General features: G+C 39.4%; 7 protein-coding genes across 7 annotated transcripts; 3 read left to right on the top strand and 4 right to left on the bottom strand.

The window, feature by feature from the left end:
* Nucleotides 1-1,334: 1,334 nt before the first annotated feature.
* Nucleotides 1,335-2,065, bottom strand: MELLADRAFT_35888 (uncharacterized protein; the record flags this gene model as incomplete). Its single annotated transcript, XM_007409764.1, has 3 exons — nt 1,335-1,552; nt 1,643-1,939; nt 2,023-2,065. Coding segments are annotated over 3 exons (558 nt in total), but the record flags the coding sequence as incomplete, so codon positions are not given.
* Nucleotides 2,066-2,602: 537 nt separating this feature from the next.
* On the top strand, nt 2,603-4,081 carry MELLADRAFT_106395 (uncharacterized protein; the record flags this gene model as incomplete). Its single annotated transcript, XM_007409810.1, has 7 exons — nt 2,603-2,627; nt 2,733-2,861; nt 2,962-3,043; nt 3,173-3,338; nt 3,441-3,725; nt 3,812-3,939; nt 4,027-4,081. The coding sequence occupies 7 exons, from the start codon at nt 2,603-2,605 to the stop codon at nt 4,079-4,081; spliced, it is 870 nt and encodes a 289-aa protein (XP_007409872.1).
* Nucleotides 4,082-4,831: 750 nt separating this feature from the next.
* MELLADRAFT_86297 (uncharacterized protein) lies at nt 4,832-8,334 on the bottom strand (the record flags this gene model as incomplete). Its single annotated transcript, XM_007409763.1, has 5 exons — nt 4,832-5,222; nt 5,331-5,460; nt 5,537-5,855; nt 5,946-8,145; nt 8,216-8,334. The coding sequence occupies 5 exons, from the start codon at nt 8,332-8,334 to the stop codon at nt 4,832-4,834; spliced, it is 3,159 nt and encodes a 1,052-aa protein (XP_007409825.1).
* Nucleotides 8,335-9,375: 1,041 nt separating this feature from the next.
* Nucleotides 9,376-11,084, top strand: MELLADRAFT_86296 (uncharacterized protein; the record flags this gene model as incomplete). Its single annotated transcript, XM_007409811.1, has 5 exons — nt 9,376-9,432; nt 9,506-10,103; nt 10,152-10,766; nt 10,849-11,015; nt 11,070-11,084. 5 exons carry the CDS (start codon nt 9,376-9,378, stop codon nt 11,082-11,084), a joined length of 1,452 nt encoding a protein of 483 aa, XP_007409873.1.
* A 745-nt stretch (nt 11,085-11,829) lies between these two features.
* Nucleotides 11,830-18,171, bottom strand: MELLADRAFT_86295 (uncharacterized protein; the record flags this gene model as incomplete). Its single annotated transcript, XM_007409762.1, has 15 exons — nt 11,830-11,901; nt 11,979-11,993; nt 12,086-12,133; nt 12,208-12,277; nt 12,367-12,478; nt 12,553-12,838; nt 12,908-13,343; nt 13,423-13,481; nt 13,543-13,764; nt 13,831-14,019; nt 14,095-15,384; nt 15,468-17,558; nt 17,630-17,648; nt 17,721-17,760; nt 17,871-18,171. The coding sequence occupies 15 exons, from the start codon at nt 18,169-18,171 to the stop codon at nt 11,830-11,832; spliced, it is 5,250 nt and encodes a 1,749-aa protein (XP_007409824.1).
* A 2,984-nt stretch (nt 18,172-21,155) lies between these two features.
* Nucleotides 21,156-21,546, bottom strand: MELLADRAFT_124416 (uncharacterized protein; the record flags this gene model as incomplete). The annotated part of the gene is made up of 2 exons (XM_007409761.1): nt 21,156-21,446; nt 21,544-21,546. The coding sequence occupies 2 exons, from the start codon at nt 21,544-21,546 to the stop codon at nt 21,156-21,158; spliced, it is 294 nt and encodes a 97-aa protein (XP_007409823.1).
* Nucleotides 21,547-23,229: 1,683 nt separating this feature from the next.
* MELLADRAFT_43398 (uncharacterized protein) lies at nt 23,230-24,683 on the top strand (the record flags this gene model as incomplete). The annotated part of the gene is made up of 6 exons (XM_007409812.1): nt 23,230-23,314; nt 23,377-23,480; nt 23,552-23,632; nt 23,695-23,769; nt 23,843-24,246; nt 24,309-24,683. 5 exons carry the CDS (start codon nt 23,399-23,401, stop codon nt 24,438-24,440), a joined length of 774 nt encoding a protein of 257 aa, XP_007409874.1.
* Between the last annotated feature and the right edge of the window lie 2,434 nt (nt 24,684-27,117).

Raw genomic sequence — 27,117 nt, 5'->3', positions numbered from 1 at the left:
TACTAGAACATGCATTGATTGAGAAATGAACCTTATAAATCCAATAAAATATTGTCACTCTCCATAGAAGAAATTGCAAGATGAAAGAAAAGTAAAGACCAATCGTACGAATTTTTCAAATGTAAACAAAACTGACTCTTTATGCATAACTTGAACTTTTTCATATTTTTTAAATCCCTTGAACCTCTTAAAAAGAATCGAACTACATAATTAATCATCAAAAAACAAAAAAACAAAAACAAACAAACCAACCGAAATATCATTCCGAATTTTCTTTTCTTTTTTATATTTTTTTTATACCTTTCTCCTAAATATGTACACATCTGTATCATAGATTTTGTTTTCATCAAACTTTTCAACTTGTTCATCTTCTCAAGCTCTACACAACTGTTCCATAAAAGACAAGATCAGATTTACAAATGAAACATATATATAGTCTTTTCCATATCATCTTCCGACAGATCGAACCAAAAGATTTTAGTCTCATCACAACAACAAAAATGATAAATCATTTAAACCATACTAAAAGAGATTCATGATCAATCAGATGCATCACTCATATCCATTGATCCTTCTCGATCACTCTCAATAGATTTAGACCGACGAGACCTTAAAGGAATTGAAGAAGACCGACTTCTAATCCTAGACCGATCCCGACTTTCTACCGAATCAGATCGACTTTTAACTCTAGACGATCGACGATTCTTTTCGACCGGTGAATCACTTCTTTCTCTAGACCTTCGACGCGATTCGTTGACATTGACTGATGAAGGAGGACTGTTAACTCTAGATGTAGTTCGAGTAGGTTCTGATTGATGAATGGCACGGAAACCAGGTGGTGGTGGTGTATTAGAGGAATGTTTGGATTTTTTTCTAGGTGATTGTCGGTCAGAATCGATGGATCGAGATCGAGAGATCGATCGAGCTCGAGCTTCACGTCTTGGAGGAGGTGATCTTGAGTCTTGACGTCTGCGCGGTGGTGAACGAGAGAGTGATCGACTAGGTCGTCTTCGACGAGGTGGTGAACGTGAACGTGATCGTGATCGTGATACACTACGTCTTCGCGAAGGTCGATACACATCTGGTTCATTGCCACGATACCGATGATGACGAGGTGGTGGTGGTGGAGGTGAACCAGAAGGAGTTCGACTACGAGGCCGTCTTCTATCATCATCCGAATTTCTTCTTCCACGATGATGACCACCCCCACCCAAAACAGGTTGAATCCGATCCACCAAAGGATGAACAGGCCGACGATTAGTTTTCTCTTGATCTAAAAGTGATCGACGTCTCTCTGCTTCTTCACGTCTAGCTTTCATTTCTTTTTGAATAGCTTCTTGATGTTTTTCACGTTCTTGACGTGATTCTTTTTGTGCTGAGATTCGGATGGCTCTTTCTTGATCTCTCTTTTCTCTTTCTTCTATTGCTTGTTGTTTTTTTTGTAATTGGATCTCTTTATTAAACGCTTCTCCTTCTACATAATTCGATTTTACTCCCATTGCTAATCGAAATTTATCATTCTCTTTAGCTTTCAATGCTGCTAATTCGTGTGCTGATTTTCAAACAAAAACAAAAACAATCATATTAGAAAACCTACCAAAAATTCAAAGAAGATCATAAGAAAAAAAACCCGAGAACAAACTTTGATGAGGTTTTAAAGTTAATTTTTCTTTAGTTTGATCTTCAGATAATAATTTATTTCTTAATTCATTAACTTGAATTTCAATTAAACTTTCATCTAATCCATCTTCTTCAAGTGTGATTTGTAATTCTACACATTTATTTTCGATTCGACGTTTTCGATCATGTTCCAAGATCGAATCATCTGGTTTTCGATGTTTAAATGATGAATCTTGATCATACTTTGGTCTAGATTGGATAGAATGTGAATCTCTTGATTGGATATTTGATAAATTTCTTTGTACATGACCAGAGGTTCCTGATCATTAAGGAATCGTATTGTGAGATCAGTTGGATGGGTCTTGATCGATATAAAGGATCGTTTTGGTGTAAATTACTAACCTGAACCACGAGGAGTAGTAAGTCCGATATTGTTATAAGACATCTTGAGGTTCTATTGAGAGTTGGTTCGTTATCAGTTGGAGTGAGATTGGTTGATGTTGAATTGGCAAATCGAACACTCAAATGTCAGAATCACCTAAATTAAAACACCTTGGCTTAAAATTTAGAGCTTAAGCTTAAGCACTCCATTAATTCTTCACAACTGTTGGCATTTTCTTTTGCATCTTGGATCAAGCATCAAGTTAATATTGATGCATGATAGCCTTCATCAAAAGATACTTTTCATCCACTTTCTATATATCAATACCTCTTGAATTCTGTTTCTGAATAATTTGACCAAAATGCATGCTTTGAAGCCAGCCCTTGGACCGGGACCGGGGGACCCAGACCCGGTCCGAGGTTTCTCCAGGCACCGCATATCATCGGGTTATCAATCCATAAAATCCAAATTTTGATTTCCCAAAAAATACCAAACCTTGCACTCAAAAGTTACCCTCAAACGCTCCAAAGAAGAAAAAAGAAAAACCAACAAATTTCACTCAAGAACCCATCATCACAAAAGAAATATCAAATCAACCTAATGCGTTATGCAGTGTTAGTTTGTGGTAAGTCAACATTCACTCAAAACTTACCAAAAAGAAAATTCAATCAAAAAATCCAACAATAATTATGATTTTATTTTATTTTTGATTGGATTTGGATGAATATAGGACCAGCAGGATCAGGAAAATCAACTTTCACATCTTCATTAATCACACATGCTCAAACCCTCGGCCGAACTTTACATTTATTTAACCTAGATCCAGCTGCTGAAGAATTCGAATATGAACCATCGATTGGTAAGAAAAACGAAAAAAACTAAACAAATCTTCTTTGTATAAATAAAACTGATTTTTCTTTTTTTTTTCTTTCTTTTTGGGGGGGGTGGGGGTTTTGAAGATATTCGAGATTTGATTTCTTTAGAAGATGTTATGGAAGAACTTGAGTTTGGTCCGAATGGTGGATTAGTTTATTGTTTTGAGTAAGTCAAAAAAAATCTCTCTATCTTCTTTTTTTTCATTCATCACTAATTCTTTCAATCATCACTAATTCTCTTTGTTTTTTTTCCATTTTTTTGGTTTTTTCTTCCATTTTTTTTTGGTTCTTTTAGGTATCTTTTAAACAATTTAGATTGGTTACAAGAAAACTTAAATAGTTATGACGAAGATTACCTAATCATCGATTGTCCAGGTCAAATCGAACTCTACACCCACTTTAATCTTATACAAAAAATCGTTCAAGTCTTAATGGGTCAATTCGATTTTAGATTATGTGCAGTTAAGCAAAACGAAAATCTCAAACTTCAAAAAAAACAATTTTTCAATGTACTTACGAATGTTTTTGTTTTGTTTTTGTTTTGATGGTTCGGTTTTCCTTAGACATATTTACTAGAATCAAACTTCATCTCAGACCGACCTAAATTCTTCTCAGGTGTACTATCCGCAACCTCAGCCATGATAAACCTAGAAATCCCTCACATCAACTTGTTATCGAAAATGGATTTAATCAAATCAGGTAGATCATCCGGTTCTGGTAGTATAGACCAAATCGGTCCCAAAGAATTACAAAGATATCTTGATCCTGATCCTGATTTACTAATCAATGAACTTAATTCGAAAACTAATCCAAAGTTTCATACACTTAATCAAGCCATTAGTCAACTAGTAAGTCTTTCCCAGTTTCCCTTTCAAAAACCCATACTTTTTTGGCTCATGGTTTTGGATTTCGAATTCGGGTCGTTTGATAATAGATTCAAGACTTTAATATGGTCTCTTTTCTTCCATTAGACGTAACAGATGAAGAAAGTTTAAGTACGATCTTAAGTCATATAGATAATTCAATGCAATATGGTGAACATGAAGAACCAAAAGAACCAAAGTACAAACCCCTTTCATCATTCGTTCTTTTCCTGGATCTTAAATCTAACGACTTTCTTTGTTTTTTTGTCTTTTTTCTTCTTCTTAGGGATCTTGAAGGTGATGGATGTGAAGTTGAAGTTGAAGAAGTAGATTCAAATTAATCAATCTATCATCAAACTTTATACCTTACTTAAATCTTGCACAGAAAAAGTTTTTAGGTCTTGTTTCCACTTTTGCTTTGGCTTTTTTTTTCAATGATACATTTGGAGGTGGTGTAATACCATCTTACTTTCAATCACCTTTTCTTTCCTTCTGCTCATTTCTTTTTTCCTTTACCATACTTTTTCGTTTTACATATGTAATACATGTATCCTTCAATCTAATATGCCCAAACTTTACGGATTATAATCTCACTGCAGCTTAATGAGTCGTAAGAAAATCAAGAGTCAGACTGTAAGCTCAACATGATATCATGCTTGGTGCCGTACGAAACAAGTACCATAAATGAGGTCACAAGTATGATATGAAAATTTCAACACCTTGCATTTGACTTTTTCAAATCACAATGACCTTATTCAGCCCCAACACAAGGTGGATTTTATGATTGCGACGTAGGAAGTCTATTCCATCTCACCTATTCCAACAATTCCTCATTACCTGGGTTTGATTATGCTCAACTTCAATTACAACATTTCAAATTCACCAACAGCTCAAGGACATAGCTTTTTCTGATCAAGTTTGAATTTAATGTTTGTTTTACATCACCAAAACCATTGCTATACATACCAATCTCAACCCTTTAAAATAAACACACACACACCAACTTTACACAAAACACTGAACCAAACAAAAATAACAACAGACCATCAACAAACCTTAAAAATCTAAAAAACCCCACGATTATCCAAGTTTTAATAAACCTCCAAAACATATCTTTCCTGATCCTTTAACCTTTCCAAAACGTCCATCCCAAGAATCCTCAACCCCTCTACCTCTTCCTCTTCCCTTTCCCTTTCCCTTTCCCTTTCCTCCCTTTCTTTCTTCAATTCCGTAACGATCCCATTCAATAAAACTTGATAAACTTCTCCAACTGGCCAAACCGGACCACACAAATAAAAATGTCCATTAGATTTCATCAAGTATTGGATAATCAAATCTTGATCTAATCTCATTAAATCTTGAATATATTCTTTTTTTCGTAAAACTTTGGGTTCTTTCGATAGATCTGGTTCGAGATCACGTGTGAATGAGAGTCTTGAATGAGTAATGATTCCTTGTGATAAATATTCTTCAATTTCATCACTAAACATCCAAAACGCCAAAACCAAAATCACTAAATTAATTCAATCACAAGAAACTTGGTCTTTTTTTTATGGTCATATAAAGTAAAGAAAACAAAAACACACTTACCCATAAAGAAATTCCGAAACCTTTGAACGTGAACCAAAGTAATACAAAACCGGACCAATCTCAAGTCCAAGCACATGACGTTGAAAAGCTCTTTCTTGAAGAAAAGCTCTAAAAGGTGCCATTCCAGTACCTACAAAAAAACCACTCTTCCATCATCAAATTCATTCGAACAAAATCAAAGAATTCAAATCAAAACAAAAACTAACCTAAACCTGCTAAAATAATAGGTTGACAAACTTCTTTAGGTAATCTCATAACCGATTCCTTCAAACAAACCAACACCGAATCCCCAATTTTCAACTGATTCAAATACCCAGTACATAACCCAATCCTTTCAACCTCTTCATGACCCCCACCACTACCACGAAAAGAAGTTTTCCAATTAACTTCCACAATACATAAATCAAGAATCTCAGGTTGATAATGATACGAACTAGCAATCGAATAATGTCTAGGCCTAATCCTCGGGACCATGTCCACCAAATCATCAAACCCAAACAACGGATCCAAACTCTTTGCATATTTCTTCATCACATCAATATAATTTAATTTATTCAACTCAGTTAATTTCTTGTAAGTCGATTGTCCCAAAGAAGAACCAATAAACTTACAAACCTTTTGTTCATCTTTGTTCGTAAGTTTTTTAGATAACTTATCAAAAAACAATTGATTAGGTTTTCCAAACAAATCTAATACTTGTTGAAACGATTTAAAGATCGTCATATACTGATTCCTTTGTGGTTCAGATTCATTTCCAAACCTCATTTCAATCACTTGATCTTCTGAAAACTTTAACCATTTAATAAACGATCTAATTTCAATTTCATCAATATTCCAAGCATAAATCCCAACCGCATCTCCAACTGAGTATCGTAACTCACTGCTTTGAAGACTTAATGATAAATGAAATACGTTTCGATCATACTCTTGTGGGGTTAATCTTTTGTTTTCAATCACTTTTAGTAAGTATGTTGGGTCGGTTAGGTCTGATCTGGTGACGAAATTCGTTTGATAAAATTCGGGAAACATGATTTGTTTCTTTAGGAGGTTGGACGTCATGGGGTTTGGCAATAAGGGGTTTTGGGGGCGGGATGTGATGGGTTGGGTTGAGGGGTTTAAGATCTCTTCTGGTTTGTTAGGAAGTTTTTTGAGGCTGGGAAGCTCATTCGAGTCTTCTGGTTGCCAAAGATCTGGGATTTGAATAATTCGGATCTGGCTTCGTACTTTAGCAACCAATTCTTGAGTGATCATCTTGTTGGTTTCTTCTTTTCCATGTTGGGTTCGGATTCTTTGAAAGATTTCTTCATCATTCAATTCATTAAATAATAAAACCATCACCCCAATTTCAACCACAACATCTTTTCCACAACCTAAACTTTCAACCCATTTCAATTCACATACTTTTCCATTTCCTATATCTTGATGATTCGAATACGTTTTCCATAACTTATACCGTGTTTGAAGATCAAGTTTGGTTTTTTTAAAATCGGTTGAATGGCTTGATATAAATAAAATGTTTGTGGTCGGTTCGATTTTCGTAAATAAGTCATACGTTTTGTTGATCTGTTTGAAATTCTCAATAACTAATAAAGTAGGTGAACAAGTTTGAATGATCGATTTCATACTTATATCATCCTGATTATTTGAAATATATAACGAATGACGTCTGATCGAGTTCGAATCAGAAGAATTATCGTATTCATTTAAGATTAGATTAGATTGAGTACTTGAAGCAATTCGGTTCGAAAGATGAGGTGGGTTGTGAGTGGTTGAAGGAAGAAGATCCCAAAAAATGATAAGTTTTTCAGCTTGATCGAGCCTTCTTGGAAACCCTTTAATCTTTGACCCATGAATGTTTAAATCGGTTTGGATTTGTTCAATCCATTTTAACGAATCAAGTTGATCCGTCTTCAAAAAAGGTAAAATATCAACTCCTTCAAGTCTTTTATGATCCGATTTTCCTTTAGAAATTAAATTGAATAACAAATCAGAAGAAGTTGAAAAGATTCTAATAGTTTGAGTACTTGGTGGTAAAGCTTTCAAAAACCAATCGAATGACCATGGTTTGAAAACTTTGATTTCGATTAATCCAAGTTTTTGTTTGATTTCTTGGGGTAGTAATCTTTGGATCGTATGTTTTAGTTGGGATGAAGTAAAAGAGTTGAAGAGGATGTATAGATCTGTGGGGGATTCTGAACCAGTGTATCGGAAGTAAGGATTGAATGATTCATTAGAGGAATGGGTTTCGGGTGAGAATATAAAAAGTGATTTATCCAAGATCTCTTTGATTGAGTGTGGATTAGATTTATGAATGTTTATCCATTGTTCAAGTTCATCAGTCAAAGCTGAAGTGGAACCACTTGATTGGATGGTTTGATTTTGATTTTGATTTTGATTTGGTTTAATAGATTGAATACTTTCAGTTTGATCATAAACATGTAAAAGATGACATCCTAATTTACCCAAGACATAAGAAAACTTGATAAGATTAGATTTATTTAATTGATGACCTGAAAAATAAATAACACATGAGTTTCCAAGATTTAGATGATTGATTGATTGATAAAAGTTGAGGATAGCAATCGAATGTTCTTGAGATTGGGTTTGAGAATTTAATGGAAGATGAAGATGGATTGGAATCGGATGAATGGTGTTAGAATTGATGATTAGATCTATAAAATCAGATTGTAAGTATTCAAATTCAATTAAGGATGAGAAATGAATCGAAATCGGTTTATATCCAATATCACTTCCAGCATTTGGTTGGCAAGATTGTAAATAGGAACTAAGAAGACTAGAAATTGATTCTGTTTGACTAATAGTAAGATATCAAGCATTAGCAAAGTAGTCTTCTGATCAGATTGATTTATTAAGGAATTACTTACTAATCTAAATACCAAAGTTGATGTTCTGGATCAGATTCAGTTGTTCTTGATTGAGAATCAGAACCCAAAATAAAACTAGTCAAACTGTTTTCATGAATCTGTTTAATAAATTCCATCATCAATCTAATGTTAATGTGCTTAATGATATCTAATCAAGGTAGAATTGTAGAAACAACAATCCAAAGTCATCGAGTGCAGAGTGCAGACTCTAGAAACCATGTTGAGATTGAAGGTTTTTAAAAAGTGAAGATGATTTGTCATCATCCATCACATCATCCTAATCCAGAATGACTAAAGACAACTTTCATCTGACTGATTTCGAATCGATGACGCAATTTGGTAAAAATAGCTTCTAATCACCGACTCCAATCGGTACCCCCCCGGATTCCATCACGGACTAAACCCCGTCACGCTCACAACACGCAGAGGCAACTTCAGATCAATTATTCAACAAAATGGTCAGCAGCCAGTAAAATCAGAATACGCTCTTAGCCACTCTGAGTCTCGTATGTACACGGAAATTGATGAGTTCAAATTGCAAAAAACCTTTAACGGTCTACATCATCGAGTCAGCTGTTCTTTCTTGACCTTAAAGGATTCCATACGCTTCACACCAATATGTCCATGCTTCATATTTATGATCTGTCAATCTGAAAGTAGAAAGCCTAAGGAATTAAACCCCAAGCTTCTGTAAGGGGCACTATCCACAGGGGCCAAAATCGATGCTCACAACTATGTGAGCGTTGTAGACTTTCCTGAAGTCTCCAAAAAAGATTCATTTTGTTTCAGAATCATTCAATTCATGAGTTTGTTTGTGTTCAGGCAATCAAGCTGTTTTGCTCAGATTTTGCTTGGTATTGCTGGAGAATGCTCATTTTCTTCTTGGATGAGCATTCTTTGGGCTCAGTCTCTGAGATGAGTATTCAGGATCCGCTCATGAGGCATACTCAGATTTTTAGGTTCTATCTACATTCATTAGCTCCTTTCAGCAACAAGCCATCCGACATTCCGAAGTACCACATGTCTACCACCAGATTTCGGAGATTTTAAAGTTTACATGTCACCACTCGAGTAAGATCAGAGCGATTGCGCTACGATATTGTCAGGATCTCATTATTGCATTTCCCACTTTGTTGTGTAAATTCGAAACTGTTCGTGACATGTTGGAGATGTTAACCTTATTGCGATTATCTTGCGAAGGGGAATATGAACATGAGGTGAGTTTTCTAAGATTAACATCATTGTGTAATTATGAAGTGACCAATGTACTGAACCATTTTGACCTATTAGTATACGTCGGTTTATACTTTTCATTCAGCAAGCGCAAACTTGACGATCGAGCTCACAGATGATTATGCGGTACGACATGACACGTTGAATGATTTGAACAAAGCCATCATGTATTGGCTTTTGATAGTAATTGCTCAAGCGCCTCTTGAGATGCAGAGCATCTTTCAAAGATATTTAGATGCAGTTTCTTCTAATGATGCATTAAGATCGATTGGACAGGTGGAAATGGGAAAATCGGTAGCACTGGAGTTAGCCAAAACGCTTCCACCTACCTCAACCGTTTCACATTTCCCATCATGGGGTAATTGTAAAGCGGATTTAGCCAACGATCTTGCTAGATCTTTCTCAAGTCGAATGCTTTACAATGGTGAAGCTACACATCTGTCTTCTTTGCCTGAGGTAGAGTTTAAGTCTAGTCTTGCTGAAATCAAGAAGAATTTACATGAAATCAATGATCAAATCAATTCTGGATTGAAAAAAATGACGATTGAAGATTTGAGTAGTGTTCTTTATAAAGCTGGATCTCATGTTCTAGCCGATTCGAGACCTGATTTAGATTTACTTTTCCATATCGTTTCAATCCCGATCAAAGTTTTCAGTCCTTTATCAATCTCACTTGGACTTGAGCTTTGGACTTGATTAATAGATGTTAAACCTGAGGTAGAAATCAAACTGATGACTGAAGTGATCAATATGTGGGCTTGGACCTTACGTAGACGCAAGGGACTCTTCTCTAGTGCTTGTGATTTGATTAATCCACTCAATCAATCGATCCAATTCACCCCAACTGATCGAGAAGAGATGAAACCTCGACATAATACTGTTAAAAGGATGTTAAAACCACATCACATCCTTTTAGATTTTGTTTTAAGTCGATTTCAAGCTGCAAGATATCAAAATCGAACCTTGGTTTTAATTACAAGCAGACTTTTGAAAAATACGCTTTCGAATGTGAAGCATTGGTCAACTCATCCACTTTCAAGAGAATTGCGGATTAGATTGATAATCTTTGGATTTAGTCTTTGTCAAGGTAGTAGAATGGAAGATAATGTTGAATGCAATTTAAGAGAAGTTTGTTATCTTGCTGGATTGGATTGGTTTAAATTAACACCTAGTTTTAATTTCGGTTCCAATCGATTACAACATGAATCTGAATTAAGATTGTTACAGGATTTATTGGCTATGGTGATTGTTGATAAACCTGTGAATGCTCATCATCTTAGTAGTCTTGATCCTGGTACTAAATTAAATCGATTACCAGGTTGATATGAAGTTTCTCATTTATGACTTTTGAATAGGGTTTTTTGTTGGATATTGAATATGTTTTCTTTGGTTTGATGTAGGTCAAACTAGTGCTACGGTGGCTTCTTTATGTCATTCCGATCGAAATCATTTATTTCAACTTTTATTAGAGAATGAAATTATTCGATTAATGGCTTGGCAAAACCCATTAAGTGATGTGAAAAGAGGCAAAAATGTAGAATCTATAATTTCTAAAGCAACAGGAGAGGTAAAGCAAAGCCTGACTTCATACGATTTTTTTCGCTTTTATCTGTTTTCAAAGGGACAAAGCTGCTAAATCAATTGATTTGATTTTTCTTTATCATAGATTAGATGGAGACAAATTGTACAAACAGCTTGGTCAATTGATCCAGAATTGATGATTAGATTAATGGAAAGATTCAAGTATCCTTATAAGTCAGCACTGTCGGGACGTCCCAGGTGCCCTTATTCTCAAAACAGTTTAGGGTTGGTGTTATAAAACCCAACACGGGGCTAGCTTGACAAAAGCCCAGCCTGCCTGCATGCATCAAGGGATGCCGCTGAGGATGAGCTGAGGGGCTTAGATTAAGTGAGCAGATGGGCCAGCCCTCCCTCAGGCTTCTTTGCTAAGGACTGTTGCCTGAGGGAGGGCTGGCCCATCTCCTCAGTTTCTGTTGATCACATAATGAGCCGAAAAGCAGAAAGAAAAGGGAAACAAATGGAAAACAAATGGAAAACAAATGGGAACAAAACAGGAAAATTTCAACGCTCACATAGTTGTGAGCATCAAGTTTTGCCCCTGTGATCTCAAGTGTTAATGTTAAGCTATTTCCAAAAAAAGGGAAAATCGTCTTAAACCAAGCCATAGAGACTCAAACAGATCCAATCCAAAAGTTCAATAGTAAAATACACACTAATTTTTCAACTACCTATAATATCCATGATGATTATAATAAAACTAAATGTACAAACAAACAAACTGTAAAAATATCATACACTCGCAAAGAAAAAAAAACCAATAATCAAGTAAGAGCTTCCCACTTCTTTTCACTCAACATCATCTACTCTGTTGAAGGCACTGGTACAACAGAAGCAATATACGCTGCAATCCTTAAAAAGTATTGTTCGATAAACTGCGGAAGTTCAGAGTAGGCCATGATCAGTTTTTTTCGTAGAGACGAGATCATAATTATAAGGGATTCAAACTCACTGAGCTCATCCACCACTATCAAACACACAAACAAAAGTTTAAACACATCAGCTAATATCCTTCATCTCTTACCCTGATGATCAATGAAAAAAAAATTGAACCCTTACCTCATGTTCCGAATTATGATCAGTAACAAGATTATGAGCTAATTCGTGCTACAAGTTCAAAATCAAAGGTCAATGAAACTTTCCTACATCCTTTCAAGTATCTCATGGATATTGAAACTTACTGCAAAACTTGAGAATGTTCCAATCAATGCATCTGCAAGAATTCCCTTTTTCACGTGATCATCATACCATCTAAAAGATTCAATAAGAAATATCATGTTAAGATATGATCGTCTCGTGTGCTTTGACTTGTTTCAATTCATGGAAGTCAAACAACTTACGCTAAGTAATATCGAAGGTTGAAAAACAAGCTTCCATTCTTATTGAATGCAATCACCGGTCCTTCGAGATCATAAAAGACATGTAAACTACGAGGATCGATATCGAAAACCTCTACAGAGAGACGTACAGATTCGATAGATCAGCCTATAGACTCAAAAGATCAGTCTGATCACACCACAACATACCTCCTACAGGTTTGATGACCTTTTCTACATAACGTGTCAAAGCATCTCCATACTCCATCATCACCATCTCACCACTACTCACTTGTCTTGATACATAAAATCGTAATCCACCAACGGTTGTCAAGAAAGATAAATCTTCTCTTGCTCCACTCGGATCACAATAAGATTGTTCAGATTCTTTAACAGGTTTGGTGTCTGGTTTACTTCGAATGTCATTGTTCGTATCCGGTCGAGAAACATTGATGGCTTTGATCAAATTAGATCGAATGTCTGACATGGGTGTGGCCTGTGGAGATGTAAAGTTTGATGTCAAGCAGACTGCTTTGGATGTTTAAACTTGATATAGGGGACAAACCTGTGATGGGGGTGGAAGTAAAGATTTCGGCCGGGGTCCTTCGAGAGAGGGCGGATGAGGGGAAGATTCGCCAGCCAGCGGACTATTTGGTTTAGAGCTCGTTGTTTCATTATTGAGAAGTTTTCGTCTTAATGAACTGAACAAACCACTATGTTGAGGTGATATCTCAGGTACAGGAGGTGCAACAGGCTTTTTCTTATATGCGCCATGTTGGAATTTCTCAGATACTCGTTTGAGATGATCCTCCTTTTCTGATAGTAAAGCTTGTCTAATAAAATCTGGATCTGCATCCGGAAACTTTCTTTCAAGTTCTTGAGATTGAGTCTCAAGTTTATCGGGAGTTAGTTCATTCGCACTATCCAATTGCATTTGTAACTTTTGCTCTCGTAATCTTTGTTGATTAGCTTCACGTTCGGCCTTTCGAGCGTTGATGATACTAAACCAAGAGATCAGCATGATGTAAGTTTTTCAGAAAGTGTGTGGCGTCGGCGAGAATGTATATCTGTGAAACGTACCGATCCACATTCACTCCTCGCCTTTTTAAATTCTTCAGACTAGTCTGCAATATGGTCATCTGGCGAAAGACACTCAAATTTAGCTACATAGATATGTAAAGTAAGCCAAGACAAACGTACGAAGAACAAAGAGTCGCTAAGCTTTTGGTGAGCTAATATATGCTTGCAGACAGTGCTCGCAAGCTCGAACCAGTCGATTTCAGTCTTCCGAGCAAGGTAAATGACCATACTGTTTCTGTTTTCCATTGAAGCTGTAGCAGTAGCTTGTAAAACACTCGAGTGTTTGGTGCCAAGATAAATGAGGTCTCTCTGAAGAGCGAGGTGTTCGACTTGTTTGACCACCTATATCGACTAAAGTCAGCATCGAAGTGTGATGATAACAATGAGATCACGAAAGAGACAAATTACCAGATTCCGTTTCATCCACTCTGCGTCCCTAATCACATCATTACGAACTCCTTGACGCTCATACAGGAATAAATGACATCGCTCAATGATCAACTGACGCATCTCTCGGGTACGTTCATTCTCTGGATTGACACCCTCTATGTGAAACTTTTCCTTCAAGATCTTGGTCAGACGTGAGGCACCAAGAGACTGTTCAAAATCAATTGTCAACAAAGCTTGTCAATATAATTCTACCGGAGAATGATACACATCTCATCGGCTTACTTCGGCTAGATGTTCAAAGACCTCTTCTTGCGGGCATGCGATAATGATACTCGTAAATTGTGAGTAAGAATGTGAATCATCAATGATAACCACATCTCTGGGTAACGCAAGGACGTGAACGAAAGGCTGTCCAGCTTCGATCTCATCATCATCATCATCGTACACTAGTGCCTTCTCTCCCGCCGTTCCGCTCGGCGAGACTCTACGCGAACCTAGGATAAACGCAGACTTTTGCATGGCCTGTTTGAGACCATGACCGAGTAGATGTGCATTAGCTGCGATGTTCCGCAAGACCTGTAAATATTCCTCGGCAGAACCAGCCAACGCGTAGAACTTAGCAGGATCTGCGATCAACATTTCAGTGATCTCTTGGACGGTAGGTTCGTTTTTGACACCACAAGCTAGTAAGAAAGGCTTCGATGCCAGTCCAAAGTCAATGTATGTAAATAAGCTCTTGAATGGGCCACTTTTCACAGAATTTTGAGGTTGGAAGAAACATGTACTGGGCGATGCGTGAGAGCCTTTAGCGACAGGAATGATCGAAGCATTCTTCAAGCTTGACAGCTCTGATTGTGAGAAATCTGCTACTCTGGTTGATAGATATTCATAGATTAGCTTAGCCTTTGTTGTATCGCTAGGAGGTTGTTCGATGAGCCTTTTCATAAGTTGAGCTGATGAAGGATTCTGTTTCATTCCAAATTTTTGATAGTCGACCATGTATTTGTCTTGGAGCACTGGAAATCCCATGACAGAAGCATCTGGGTTCGAATAACATTCAAGAGGATTGACCAAACCAGTCGTACAAGGGACATAAGCTGGAGTTTGGGAGTTTGGTCGATACAAAGATCGATAATCTGCAAAGTGTTCAAGGAAGAAAGCCAAGGCTTTCTCGCGTAAGGAACCGTCTTGGGAGTTGGCAGCAATCTTCAAAAGGACATCGATGGGTGGGATCTTATTCAGTCCTAGGAAGAATAGTAATTTGGCTTCTTCTGATGTTGATCTCCACTTCACGGGCCATTCGACAAGGGGGAGTTGAAGTTCACGATTGGCCGGTGTAGGCTCATACAATTGACTAGCCGCATGTCGGATAGTTTTTGGCTTCCTGACTTTGCCATCTGGTCCAGGGATGGGTTGGACTTTGGGTTCGCCATCTTTTGGAAGCCAATTTGTGTGTTTCAAACGATCGACCTCGACATCAGTGAGGATGTCTCGTACACTCACTAGGTATTTAACCAAATCTGCATGATTCCACTCCCCACTTCCCAGGAGTCTTGAGAACACCATTTGTAACTGACAGATTGGATGTAAGGTACAGTCAGTCTTGACATAGTCATCAGGGTATCAAGGAAGGGGCGTGAAGCGGCAGTCCATACCTCGACATGTTTTCGAACCCCAATTGCAGTTAAAACTTTCTCCATCGCACCTTTTACAGGCGTACCACTGGGAAGACATACCACAGCCAGATCCTGGAATAATGTTACATTTGAATGATATGCCTCAGATGATTTACGCATTCCATGTCGCGTAGGAATGAAGACTTTCTCCTGAAGATAAGACGAGATCTCGCGTTGAAGTTCGGCTGACAGACTAGACCACGCCTTTGCCAAGATATTGAGGAATTTTTCTGCAAATATAGGAGATTCGCTGATACTGTCGACTCCCTTGAACTCGGCAGAGAAAAGATGAGTCGTAAAATCCAAGAGGTTGAGTTCATTGAAGCCAAAGACTCTTTTCAGTGAATCGCTTGACATCGATTTAGTTAAAGCAAAGGGTAGACAATGAGGCGGGGTAGGTACGTCGGCAGGGATGAGCTTGACATTGACAAAAGTCTTGACAGAACTCATAGGCATGATTACCTCGGCGACCTCGGGAGCAGTCTTGGTAGCAGGAAGAGAATCCGGTGTGGAACTAGGCGAAGGTGGAGAATATTGGAACACCGCAGATCTCAAAAACCGTTGAACTATTGAGCGATCGTAACCTTGAAGTCCTGTTAGCCCTATCCACCAGGTCATACATTCTCGCATCTCATCTACGGTAAATACTCTGTTTTCCAACTCTTTGAACACATCTTCGAGGGAAATCTCCGATATCAGACGCCGTTCACGTAATTTGGTGATCATCAGCTGAGCATTTTTGGTGACCTCAATAGGTATGACAGGGATGTTTTTGAGAAATGTGGCCAATTCCGGATTGGGTAGCCGAACATTGATGGCGGACTGTGGACCTGATGATGATGGTACAGTAATAGTACGGTTCCGATCACATTGAAAAAAGCTTTGTTCGGTATCAAAAGAAACCGTTCCAGCTGGTGTCGATGAATGAAAGGTAAAGAATTGCATAGCATGAAGTGCTCGACTAATAAGCCATGTTCGTGTGGAATCAGGAATATTCTTCGTCCAAAGTGTTGCAATCTCCTTCATTTCGCCCTCATAAATCATTCTAGCTAATATTCCTCCAATTGCCAAAAGTTCCTTGTTCCAATCAGCGACATATTTGGCTTGAAGGTCGAGAGATTCACGCTCGACTGTGGGTATAAAGCGCGCAGCGATCGAACCGGCAAACCCAGTAGTCTGATGGGTAGGAAAGCCTATGAAAACTCGACCTTGCACTTCCAGGTCTGAGATGAGCCCGTCAAAAACAGCTCTTGCCCGTTTGTCCCCGATTAGTCGCTTAGAGTCGCTATCCTCAGCACTGCTCTCTTTACCCGCGTCGAATTCGTCCTTGTTGGTCCATACCAATTGATATTGAGTTTTTTTAGGCGGCGGTTTTTTTGTGGCACGTTCGAGCTCAGAGCTGAAAGCAGCTGGGACGCTGACATTGACGTTTCCTGTGACAACACGCAAGAACAAACTTGCTTTCAAGCTTATCAGGGGCTCGGCGTTGATGGGAGTTTCAGTGGGCGCGGGGAAATGTGATGGGGATACCGAAGGAGTTGACTTTGAGGTAAATGCGGAGAGCATTCTGGATGCAAAAGAAGAGGTGGTGGCAGCAGCTCCAGCAGGACTGAAAGATGACGCTTTGCTTTTGGTGTTGAGTCCCTGAAGTGTCAATCGAAGCACAGTAGCGTCGATTTGAACACTGGTTTGATCCACAGCAACAATTTTCATCATCTGCATCGGAGCGAGAGCACTGAGATTAGATGGTGGAGTGAGAGTCTGAGGTGGTGCAAGTTTCTTTTCCAATTTGCATAAGAGATGATTATCGAAATACAAGCTCAAGACTTTGATCTGAGTAGTAAAAGCCAAACTCGTGGCGAGAAATCGACTGAATTCAAAGGGAGGTGGAATTGGTGAAGGACTTCGAACATCCATCACAAATGTTGTCCAGGATGAAGGACTTGGATTCGTTCCTTTACGGGTCACTAGTTGATCTGGATTCTTTGTACTCCAGCTAAAGCCCATGATAGAATTGCCAGACATGACTATAGGGGAGTCACAAATCGACCACAGAGCGTAGAATCCAACCTATGATGATGGATGTACACAACGCAAGGTTGAGCAGGCGATATATACATCAGTAGAATCTAAGGACGTACACCAAAAGCTCCGATTTTGCTATTGAAACACCATCATAGTCAGCGCATATATCAGGCAAAACCTGAAGTTGAAGGTACACATGAAACGTACGATTCATCTGGGTTTCCTTCAGCGATTTTCCGTAATCTTGCTGGTAGAGAGACGCAGAAATAACAAGGCGGTGTTGAGGATATTGAGAAAAAGATGATCGAAATCAGCTCCCCGTCTAATTGTGAGTCAGTTCAGCCATCAGCAACTGACACCAATCTTGTTCCCTGAATGGAATCCCATTGTTTCTCGCCACAACCCTAGCAATCTTGTGAGTCTTGAGGTCAGGAAGTGGTTCGTTTGAAGGTGCTGGGCTTGAGATATCAGATTCAGTTGAAGATAAAAACTTGATCTCGACCTCAGTTGCTGAAGCATCGTCGGCGTTTTGTAAAAGTTCCCTAAAGACCGTATTCTCTCCCGAATAACGCGCTAAGACCTTATCGATTAAAGCCCTTTGATTCACTTCAACGGCTTCATCCGGTAAACCCTGCAAGGCTTGAGCAAAGTCTGCCATGAGCTTTGGATGGTAAGATTATCGAGTAGGAACCGCTCCAATGTCAGTGTGAAGACCGATGATTGGCGATAATGGTAGGTGTAAGGTAAACTGAAAAGTATGGATTGATTGTTGAAAGGAAGTTCCGAAGAAAGGAAAACAAAGAAAGAAAGGTAGATTAGACCTTGGGTGAGAGCCGTTGCTGTTGGTCATCTTTGCAACTTTCATTCACCTCGTAACGATTTTCACCACATGTAGACACAACGTCCTCAGAGCATCCCGCTGACGGGCTGAAAGGACACTTCGCCAGGTCGGGTCGGGTCACTCCAAGAATTTTGATGGGCCTGTTGTCTTGATCAACTCACAGAATGTGTGGCAACTGGTCTTGAACACCCATCACCTAATTAGAATGATTAAAGGGAATGAAGGTCGGAAATTTTGAGCAGTGTCTCGCTAGACTTATAATCATAATGGGACCAGAACAATCAATATGAACATTGTGTAGAAGTGAGATTGTGATGTGACACACGAAATGTATGGATAGAAATAAATTACAGAGGTCTGAGACTGGTGGATTCACTTTATCTGATTAGCCAGTGATTATTCTGAGGCTCCTGTCACATCTCTTAAGCTTTGAAAGTTATCAATCAGCAACAGATTGGGAGGTGCCTCAAAGTATGCTTTGAAAGAGTGGGATTCACCTGAAATATCTGTTATGAGATGGAGTTCAAAGATTGATTTATCAAGTTGGATAAGAGCCAAGGATCTCTTAATGATCTTCAAATGTGATTTCTTCAGGGACAGCCTGATAGTCAGAAGGAAGTTGAATTTGTGGATGTGATATTTGCTGTGCTCTTGCAGTGTGAAACTTTTACAGGATTCTGATATCTGTAATTATGTTGAGTTGAGAGATTGGTTTATTGAATCAGGATAAAGAGTATAGTGGGAACCATCAAGAGGCAAGAAGCCATGGACCAGGTAATTTGTAATTACAACAAACAATCTTATTTTCATCTGGTGCACCCTTGACCGTCAGAGATAAAAAAACAAGACCTTTGAAGATTGGTCTCCTGAGGATATTTTGAATAGCCCTGAACAAGAGGACCCCAAAAATATCTTGATTTTTGAATTGAGTGATATTTGTGACTACAGCAATCTTTTTTTGAAAAATTATCAGATCAAGTGGCTCTTGATGGTTCCCACTATACATCATGACATAATTTTCAGTTTTGATTCAAAGATGGCCCGCTGGTCAGAAAGCTTCAGAAAGACTTGTTTGATATATGCCTATGGTGTGTGCTGTGTTCTTCAATGTTTCAACATTACCTACCCTAGTCACAGATGCATCATAATCCGATTGTCCCTTTAATGTTGGCACATCTTAATATTGAGTTGTATACATATATGATTTCATATCTACTTCTGTAGGCTTTTGATCCTTCTTCACTTGAAGTTGTAATTGTGCTTACCTCAACTTGGTTAGTTTACCAGCATAAAAGAAGTCATAAGAGTATTGTGAGAAGGCAGGAGTGATCAATGGTATGATCAGAAGTATGATCAAAACACTATCTGCCCAAGACCTGTGACTGAGGGTGCAACCTCTTGTTCATTTAGTATGTGTGATTGCACAAATACTCTTTTAACTTGAAGCATGACTCCACCTTGGTTTTAGGGTGTTGACAAGTTTTGGTTCCTTGATTTTTCTAGAAGCTAGTTATGATATAAATCATCCCTCCTTAGGATACAAATCACACTGAGGAGATCCACACGGCCTGTCAAGTTAATGAGATCAATCTAGATCCATCTGAATCCACACAATCCTTGAGTGCATCTTGAGACAACAAATGAAACTTTTGTGAATCATCACCCAGTGATGATGGTTCTCAAGGGAGTGAACTCCCACAAATTCCTTTTGATTGCAGAACAGAACGTTCTCAAGTTTAGACCAATGTACTAATACATTGCAAGGCTAGATTCTTGCCAGACTTTATCAATTATGTTCCTGCTACCCATTAGAGCATGATTTTCTGGTGCATATCTTTTTGAATAATTTTGTTAGTGTAAACATTTACGGTACTCAAAGTTGTGTATACTTTGCCGTGTATAGTTTTTTTTTGTTTTTTTGAAGCTAGACACAACCTGGAAAAAGTATGTCTTTTGTTTGCAGCTCAAAAATATGTACCTCTGAGCCAGAAACATAGTTTTTCCTGGCCGTGTGTAGTTGTGAAAAAGAAAAGAAAAACTATGTACGGCAAAGTATACACAACTTTGAGTACCGCTATTATTTAACCCCATTTAACATCATGCTGCCACCAAAACCTGAATCCTCAGGCTCGTGGTAAGCTTAGCAAAGCCCTCTCTGCGCGACCATCACAGAGAGGCTTGCGACTGATCTTGAAATTCAGTCAGGAGCACACTGCAAATCAAGTGTTATCAAGTAGTTGTTTGATTTTTGTTGCTTTCCTCCATGATACGGCCACGCAGTAGGCACTTTGTTAAGGTAAGGCCTGTTAGTCTGCCACTTTCTTGCCCAAATCACCTTCCTTCATAAATGCCAGCTCATTACAAAATCAGACTCGCAGGACATTGCCAGGCAGCCAAAAATCACTAGAAAACCAGTAGATATTGCAACTTGTGGTCAATTGCACTCTCCAGATGGTACGATGTAGAAAGAAGCTTGTACTATTGGCAAAGGTAAGTCAAGAGTGAAATTGACATGCTGTTTTTTTCTGGATAATCTCTACCGGGTCCACATGTGGTAGGGTTCTTACAAGGATGATAAAGGATCAAAGAAACATGGACCTAAATAAAAAGAGCACTATTTGTAAAGAACATGTATGACCGGGAGAAACGAAGACGAAATGCTGGTACAAGGGTGTAAAGTTTGTGTGGAAATCGCCAAGAACGGCTGGAAAAGGGATTAAAATCAATCGAAATCGATCTTTGTCAGATTGATAGAAAAGTGAGTTGAAGATGGAAATACTCTTGACAAACCCAATTCTTCCCTATTCATCATCATCTTCCACAGGCAACTCGCATGCAGGTGCGCCATATCTGCAAGTCTGATTGAAAAAGACATCGTTCGGACATAGAGGAGTTTGGTGTATCCTCTCGCATATGTAGGGTATGGAAGTCCCATCAGGGTTTGTTCCACAGTCAGAGTCTTCGATGTTCTCTGAGGCTGAGCAGTAGTTGGCGCGGTCACAGCATCGCACAACCAATTCCTCTGCTCTGCTGAAGGTGCTGAATAAGGTGAGAAGCATGAAGCATAGAATCGCAAGATTGATGCATTTTTTGAGAGAGTGGGCGCTCTGGAGAAGAGACAGAAAGAGGCCGAAACTGTGTTAAATTGTGAAAGGGTGGGCTGGATCTTTGAAAGTGAATGTAACAGACCATTTTTTTGTAAAGTTTGTTGGTTAAAGAAGAACTGAAAGTGTTTTGAGGTGAGATATTTGTGTATGTATCTTTTTTATGGAGAGAGTCGTGAGGAGATCATCGCAAGGGTCCTTTATATAGTCAACAAAATTCAGTCAAGGCCGAATTTTGAACTCCCTCATTAGACCTCATTAGACATGGTTAAATTGAATTGCTGTGAGTATGCAAGTAGCTGTGATTCGAATTTGAGGATGATGACGAGTTCTGCTGTGATGGAGAATGCATATCATGATGCATTCAACCTTGAAAGACAAACATTGAAAATTGAAAGAGCTGTGTTGCGCAATTCGAATTTGGTTATTGATGGTCCATGAAGCAGCTGGATATCATTTTTTCAATAATCTTCATGTTCCGGCCCAAGAGCATCAGTAGATTATCGGCTTGGACCTCTCAACCTTGTCGCACTGACCCCTTTAGCCCTCACCAAGTCCTCTTACTGGGCACTAGGAGCGAGCTTCTAGATACGAGAATAGGTCACAGTGCCGACTGTCACGTAGCCACGACGAAAGATAGTAAGCCATTCACGTCGTCATCATTGCTCTGCTGTGATACTTTTTATCACACCGCTGTGCTTCTTTACCATCTCCGATTCTATCACTCCTTACCTTTACCTTTGAGGTGGCTCTTTACCCTCTGGTAAATCATATAGGACGTGGAGGCTTTCGAACTCCGGTTCTGCCCACTTTATTATGAATTCTCTTAGGAAAATATAAAAAGAATCTTCCTATTTAGTATTTTCATTATCCAAGAATTATATTCATCTCCGTGATCAGAATATAATTTCTTCGACCCACCCTTCTCTCCCTCTTATGACTGTAATACTTCTTAGGCCGCCCCACGCAGACCTCTTTTTATGCCTTTGAGTCTTTTGCTTATGTACTTAAACCTATCCCGATAGCTTTACATTTATGCAAAAAGGGCTCCATGCCCCGATTCTAGCTAAAACCATCTCTCGTGAGTTTTAGCGTAGATCACCCACGAGCACCCAGACCTATTCTCCTCTTGCCATTGATGGATTCATCTGATGAGTGATTCCTTGCTGAATTGGATCTCAACCTAAATCCGCTGCTGCCAAGGACTGTCTCATATGATACAGAGATTATCTATAGGCTACAATTTCAGTTGTCTTGTTTTGCAACATTTGCATTCACAAGTTAGATGGAAATCGATGTAAAAGGAGCTCGCCTGTCGAAGAATAGCCACGAAAAAATACCACAATGCTGAATTCAGCTCGTCGCGAATAACCCGGGTGTCATCCGTACGCTCCGCTCATACAACATGCAAACAACGCGATTGGCACAGCAGAAACTTTACCACTACCTAATTTTACCCTCCCGTACCGGCAATCATAAAATGACCCTGACTTATTGAAGAATTAGAGGTGATTGATCTCAACGTAGCCATATCATAGAAGCAGACTGGGATCGCTTTGACTTCATGAGGTATGGTCTTGTGGCCGGCTCAGCATGTCGGGTGTAGTGGTGCGGAGGTTGTGTGGGAGGTGCGCGCACATGATGTAGACTTGCGAGCCGTCAGCCGCTGTTTGATGACAAAACCAACAAATTACACTGGTTAACCTAACATTAACCTAACAACCGATTCGATTGGATTGGCCCGCCGCCGTTCTTACCCTAACTCTAGGCTGTCGACACGCTCACGAGATGAACTCCACCCTCTGAATCGGCCACCCTTCCTGTAATACTTATCTTTTTCTCTTCGGTTCGAATCTGTGAGTCGACCTATTCCAACAATCCTACTTCCTACGTCTGATCAGGTTCCTCTCGGTCTCAGCTTTAGGTAAATCGAAATCAAAATGGCTGTCGGTAAAAACAAACGTCTATCAAAAGGAAAGAAGGGTATCAAGAAGAAAGTAGCTGACCCATTTACCCGAAAAGGTCTGTTCGATCATTGATCCGGCTTCAACTCAATTTACGAACATGACTGACTTGATGGTGTATCCAAACAGACTGGTATGATGTCAAAGCCCCTTCAATGTTTGAAAACCGCAACGCAGGCAAGACCTTCACCAACCGATCCTCTGGAATGAGTCAGTCAACTTCCCATGGCCAATCATTCGACACTGCACTGACACTATATCTGCACCTTCAGAGAACGCCAACGATGCTCTCAAAGGCCGTATCATTGAACTCTCCCTCGCCGATCTCAACAAGGATGAGGAGCAAGGTCAGATTGTTTTGCCTGCGGTGTATTGTCCAGATCTTTCGACTCAATTTTTATCCTCTGCTATTCTCGCTAGCCTTCCGAAAAATCAAGCTCCGTGTGGACGAGGTTCAGGGCAAGAACTGCTTGACCAACTTCCACGGTATGGACTTCACCTCCGACAAGCTTCGATCCCTCGTCCGAAAATGGCAAACTCTCATTGAGGCCCACATGGACATCCGAACAACCGATGGTTACCTCATCCGACTCTTCACCATTGCCTTCACTAAACGTCGACCCAATCAGATCAAGAAGACCACTTACGCCAAGAGCTCTCAGATCCGAGAAATCCGACAGAAGATGTTTGAGATCATCAGCCGGGAATGTACTAGCTGTGACTTGAAGGAGCTTGTCAGCAAATTTGTCCCTGAGGTTATTGGTCGTGAAATCGAGAAGGCTTGTCAAGGTATCTACCCTCTCCAGAACGTTTACGTTCGCAAGGTACGCTTTTCATATCTGATCTGTCCAGCAATGACCGCGTCTAATGTCTTCTTGCTATGTAGGCCAAGATCCTCAAAGCGCCTAAATACGACCAAAACAAATTATTCGAGCTCCACGGCGAGTCTGGATCTGATGAGGCTGGCAAGAAGGTTGTCGGTGAATTCAAGGAGCCAGCACCTTTAGCTTCAGTTTAAGTGATTGATGCAATGTCACTGCGAGCCCCTCTCGTAATTTCGCGCCCTTGCGCACCCCAAAACCATGCGTTCAAATCGCGCTCTCTACCTGATGTGTATCGAGTACCTCATCACATAGATTGTTTTCTTATTATGCTGCCAGTCTTTATGATTTGATGTATGCCCTATCCTTCACAACCTTACTTGATACAATACCTATTTGAGTTAGTCCCGATGTCTCTGCTTGACTAGCACGCTAGCATTCACGCATGAACTGCAGTTTTCTTGTGGAATGAAACATAACTATTTCATCGCCGTACATGCCTTGTTTGCCTTCCACTCACGTGGTGAAGCCGTGACCGCAAAATGATTCTCGAAGGTCAAAAGCCTTTGCCGCCTCTTGCCTCTGTTTCTAGGCGTGACGGTGTTGAGGAAGCTGGGTAATCATCTCTCCCTTCATGTCAACATGTCTGTATGACCTTTTGGCACATCACCCCGGTGCCCAAGACTGTCTTCCCCGGCATTGCTCACTTGACACATCACCCAGGAGCCTAAGACCGTTTTCCCCAGTATTGCTCACCTGGTGTGGAGAGATTCATGTGCAAGAGCGTGCCCTTGTTACTGCAACACCCAATGTGAAATGTGTCATTTTCAGTCATCTTGTCTTGCAAATTCCCCTTCCTCATCTACTTTTACTTTATGTCTTGTGGCTCTTCTCTCCCTTTGCTAGGAATTTCTTGACTTTTGTCTCAAGACTTGTCACTTGTATGGTGTCTCTACTCATGTACTTCAATCAACACTTTGTTTAATATGTCTTCATACATCAACCCAATTGAAACCAAGGCCTCACTTGAAAACAGAAGCAGAACACATGAGGCAAAATTCAAGAACATTTTGGAGATGATTTTGGAAATGTGATTGTGTGTGCTTGTCAAAAAGTGTTGTACTATAGTAAGTCATGGGTCATATGTTTGACATCAATTCAACTATTTTTGAACACTTGTGGGATCTCAATTTATGCATGGCTCATGCAGGTCTTGTGAATTCTTCCAATTCTTCCTTGATATTTGGCAAGTTTATTTCCTTTCCTCTTGGCTGTGCTTTAAATCCTGTTTCTGTAACAGAGGTGATTATCAAACCTATGTAGTTTCTTCCAGGGATCAGGTCAATGTTTTGAAGAAGATTCTTCAATGTTGTTGTCTGTCAGAGAGTTTTTGGTTATGTTGTGGTTTTCCCTGACCAGCAATCCAGGTGATCTAAATATGCACTTATCTTAGACAAATTGGTTTCAAGGGTGTTGATTGATGAAGTCAAATCAAGAGTATGAGTAGATAGGACTCCAGAAAGTTCCCCCTAAAACAACCAATGTAGTTATGATTCAAATGGTCCAGATTTTGTCATGTTACCAACAAAACCAGTATGAAAATGGCTAGTTGGTATATCAACTTACAGAAATGCCTGGTTTGATTCTTGGGAGCCTTTTGGGAATTACCACATACCAATGTGCTTGGTACCAAATGTTATAGAAGCATAGCTTTGTAGAGTAAGCCAATATCTATAAACTTTCCTTCTGCTTCTGATTCTGCAAAGTGTTGAAGATTGTAATAATATATCTTGAGCATAGATGGCAACAATGTGGTCTCACCATATGCAAGAGCACACACCATTCAATCAAGTCAACAAGCCATGCCATCCTGACAGGCCATTGTGAGGCATATCCTTCAAATCTTGTGATCCGTGCAATTATTGCCCTTTGGGTGTTACCAATGTGATTGGAATGAACATAAGGGGCTCCTTTTCTGATCTCAATGACAATTTTGAAAATCCGGGTTTTACATTGGTTGGTTCCGGGGGAGCTTTCTAGGGTCCTGGGTAGATCTATCAAGTTGAGTGGTGAACTTGTGGAATTCCTTATATACACCCTTCTGAGTTCACCCTTGCCCACCTTTTTGACACTAAACACATAAGTGATAATTTTGTCTGAGGCTCTCACTAGATCCCCATAGACTAGGTTCAAGGTGCTTGCCCTGGTTAACCTTTATGTGGATCTCTTCCTCTCTGATACCTGCTGGGACTTCTTGACAACAAGGCAATTTTGAAGCTGGTGTAGCTTTTCTGAGTGAGTGGTTTCAGGATCAACAAATCATGATAAAAGTTTTGATCACCCAGCAACTTGCAACAAATGGTAAAGTGTGCAACTTCGTGCTGTATCAACTTTTCTCATTATTATTGTTACATGTTCTTTCTTGGATTTTTGTGTATGTATGTTTAGACTATCTGTATCAAGTCATTCACATTGACTGGGTTTATAGGGCATCATGATGAGCCAGTAAAGAATATCCAGGTTTCATGTGACCTGATTAACAATTCAAAAAGGTAATTCAAATGATCTAAAGCTCAAATCAAACACAAAAACTCAACCTCCAGCTTACACAGCCTGTCTAGCTCTTGATGTACAGCAATGTGCTGCCTTTTTACAGAAACAAATTGTGAGGGTACCTTCTACAGCGTCAGAGGGCCATTGATAAATGGGTTCAAATGGCTAGAGAGTTTTCTTAGCAATATGCATGTGATTCCTGATATGAACCCTTTCAAGATCAAGAGAACCAAGGGACCTGATTTGTGACCTGTTGCGGCAGAAAATCAACCACCTTAGTCTGAGGATGTCAAAGAAGTTGTCACCACACCAAAAGTGACA

This window comes from Melampsora larici-populina (genome assembly GCF_000204055.1).
Source record: "Melampsora larici-populina 98AG31 unplaced genomic scaffold MELLAscaffold_17, whole genome shotgun sequence".
NCBI classification, from domain to species: Eukaryota; Fungi; Basidiomycota; class Pucciniomycetes; order Pucciniales; family Melampsoraceae; genus Melampsora; species Melampsora laricis-populina.
Note: the sequence above shows the minus strand (reverse complement) of the source record. Positions and strands in the feature narration are given on the sequence as shown.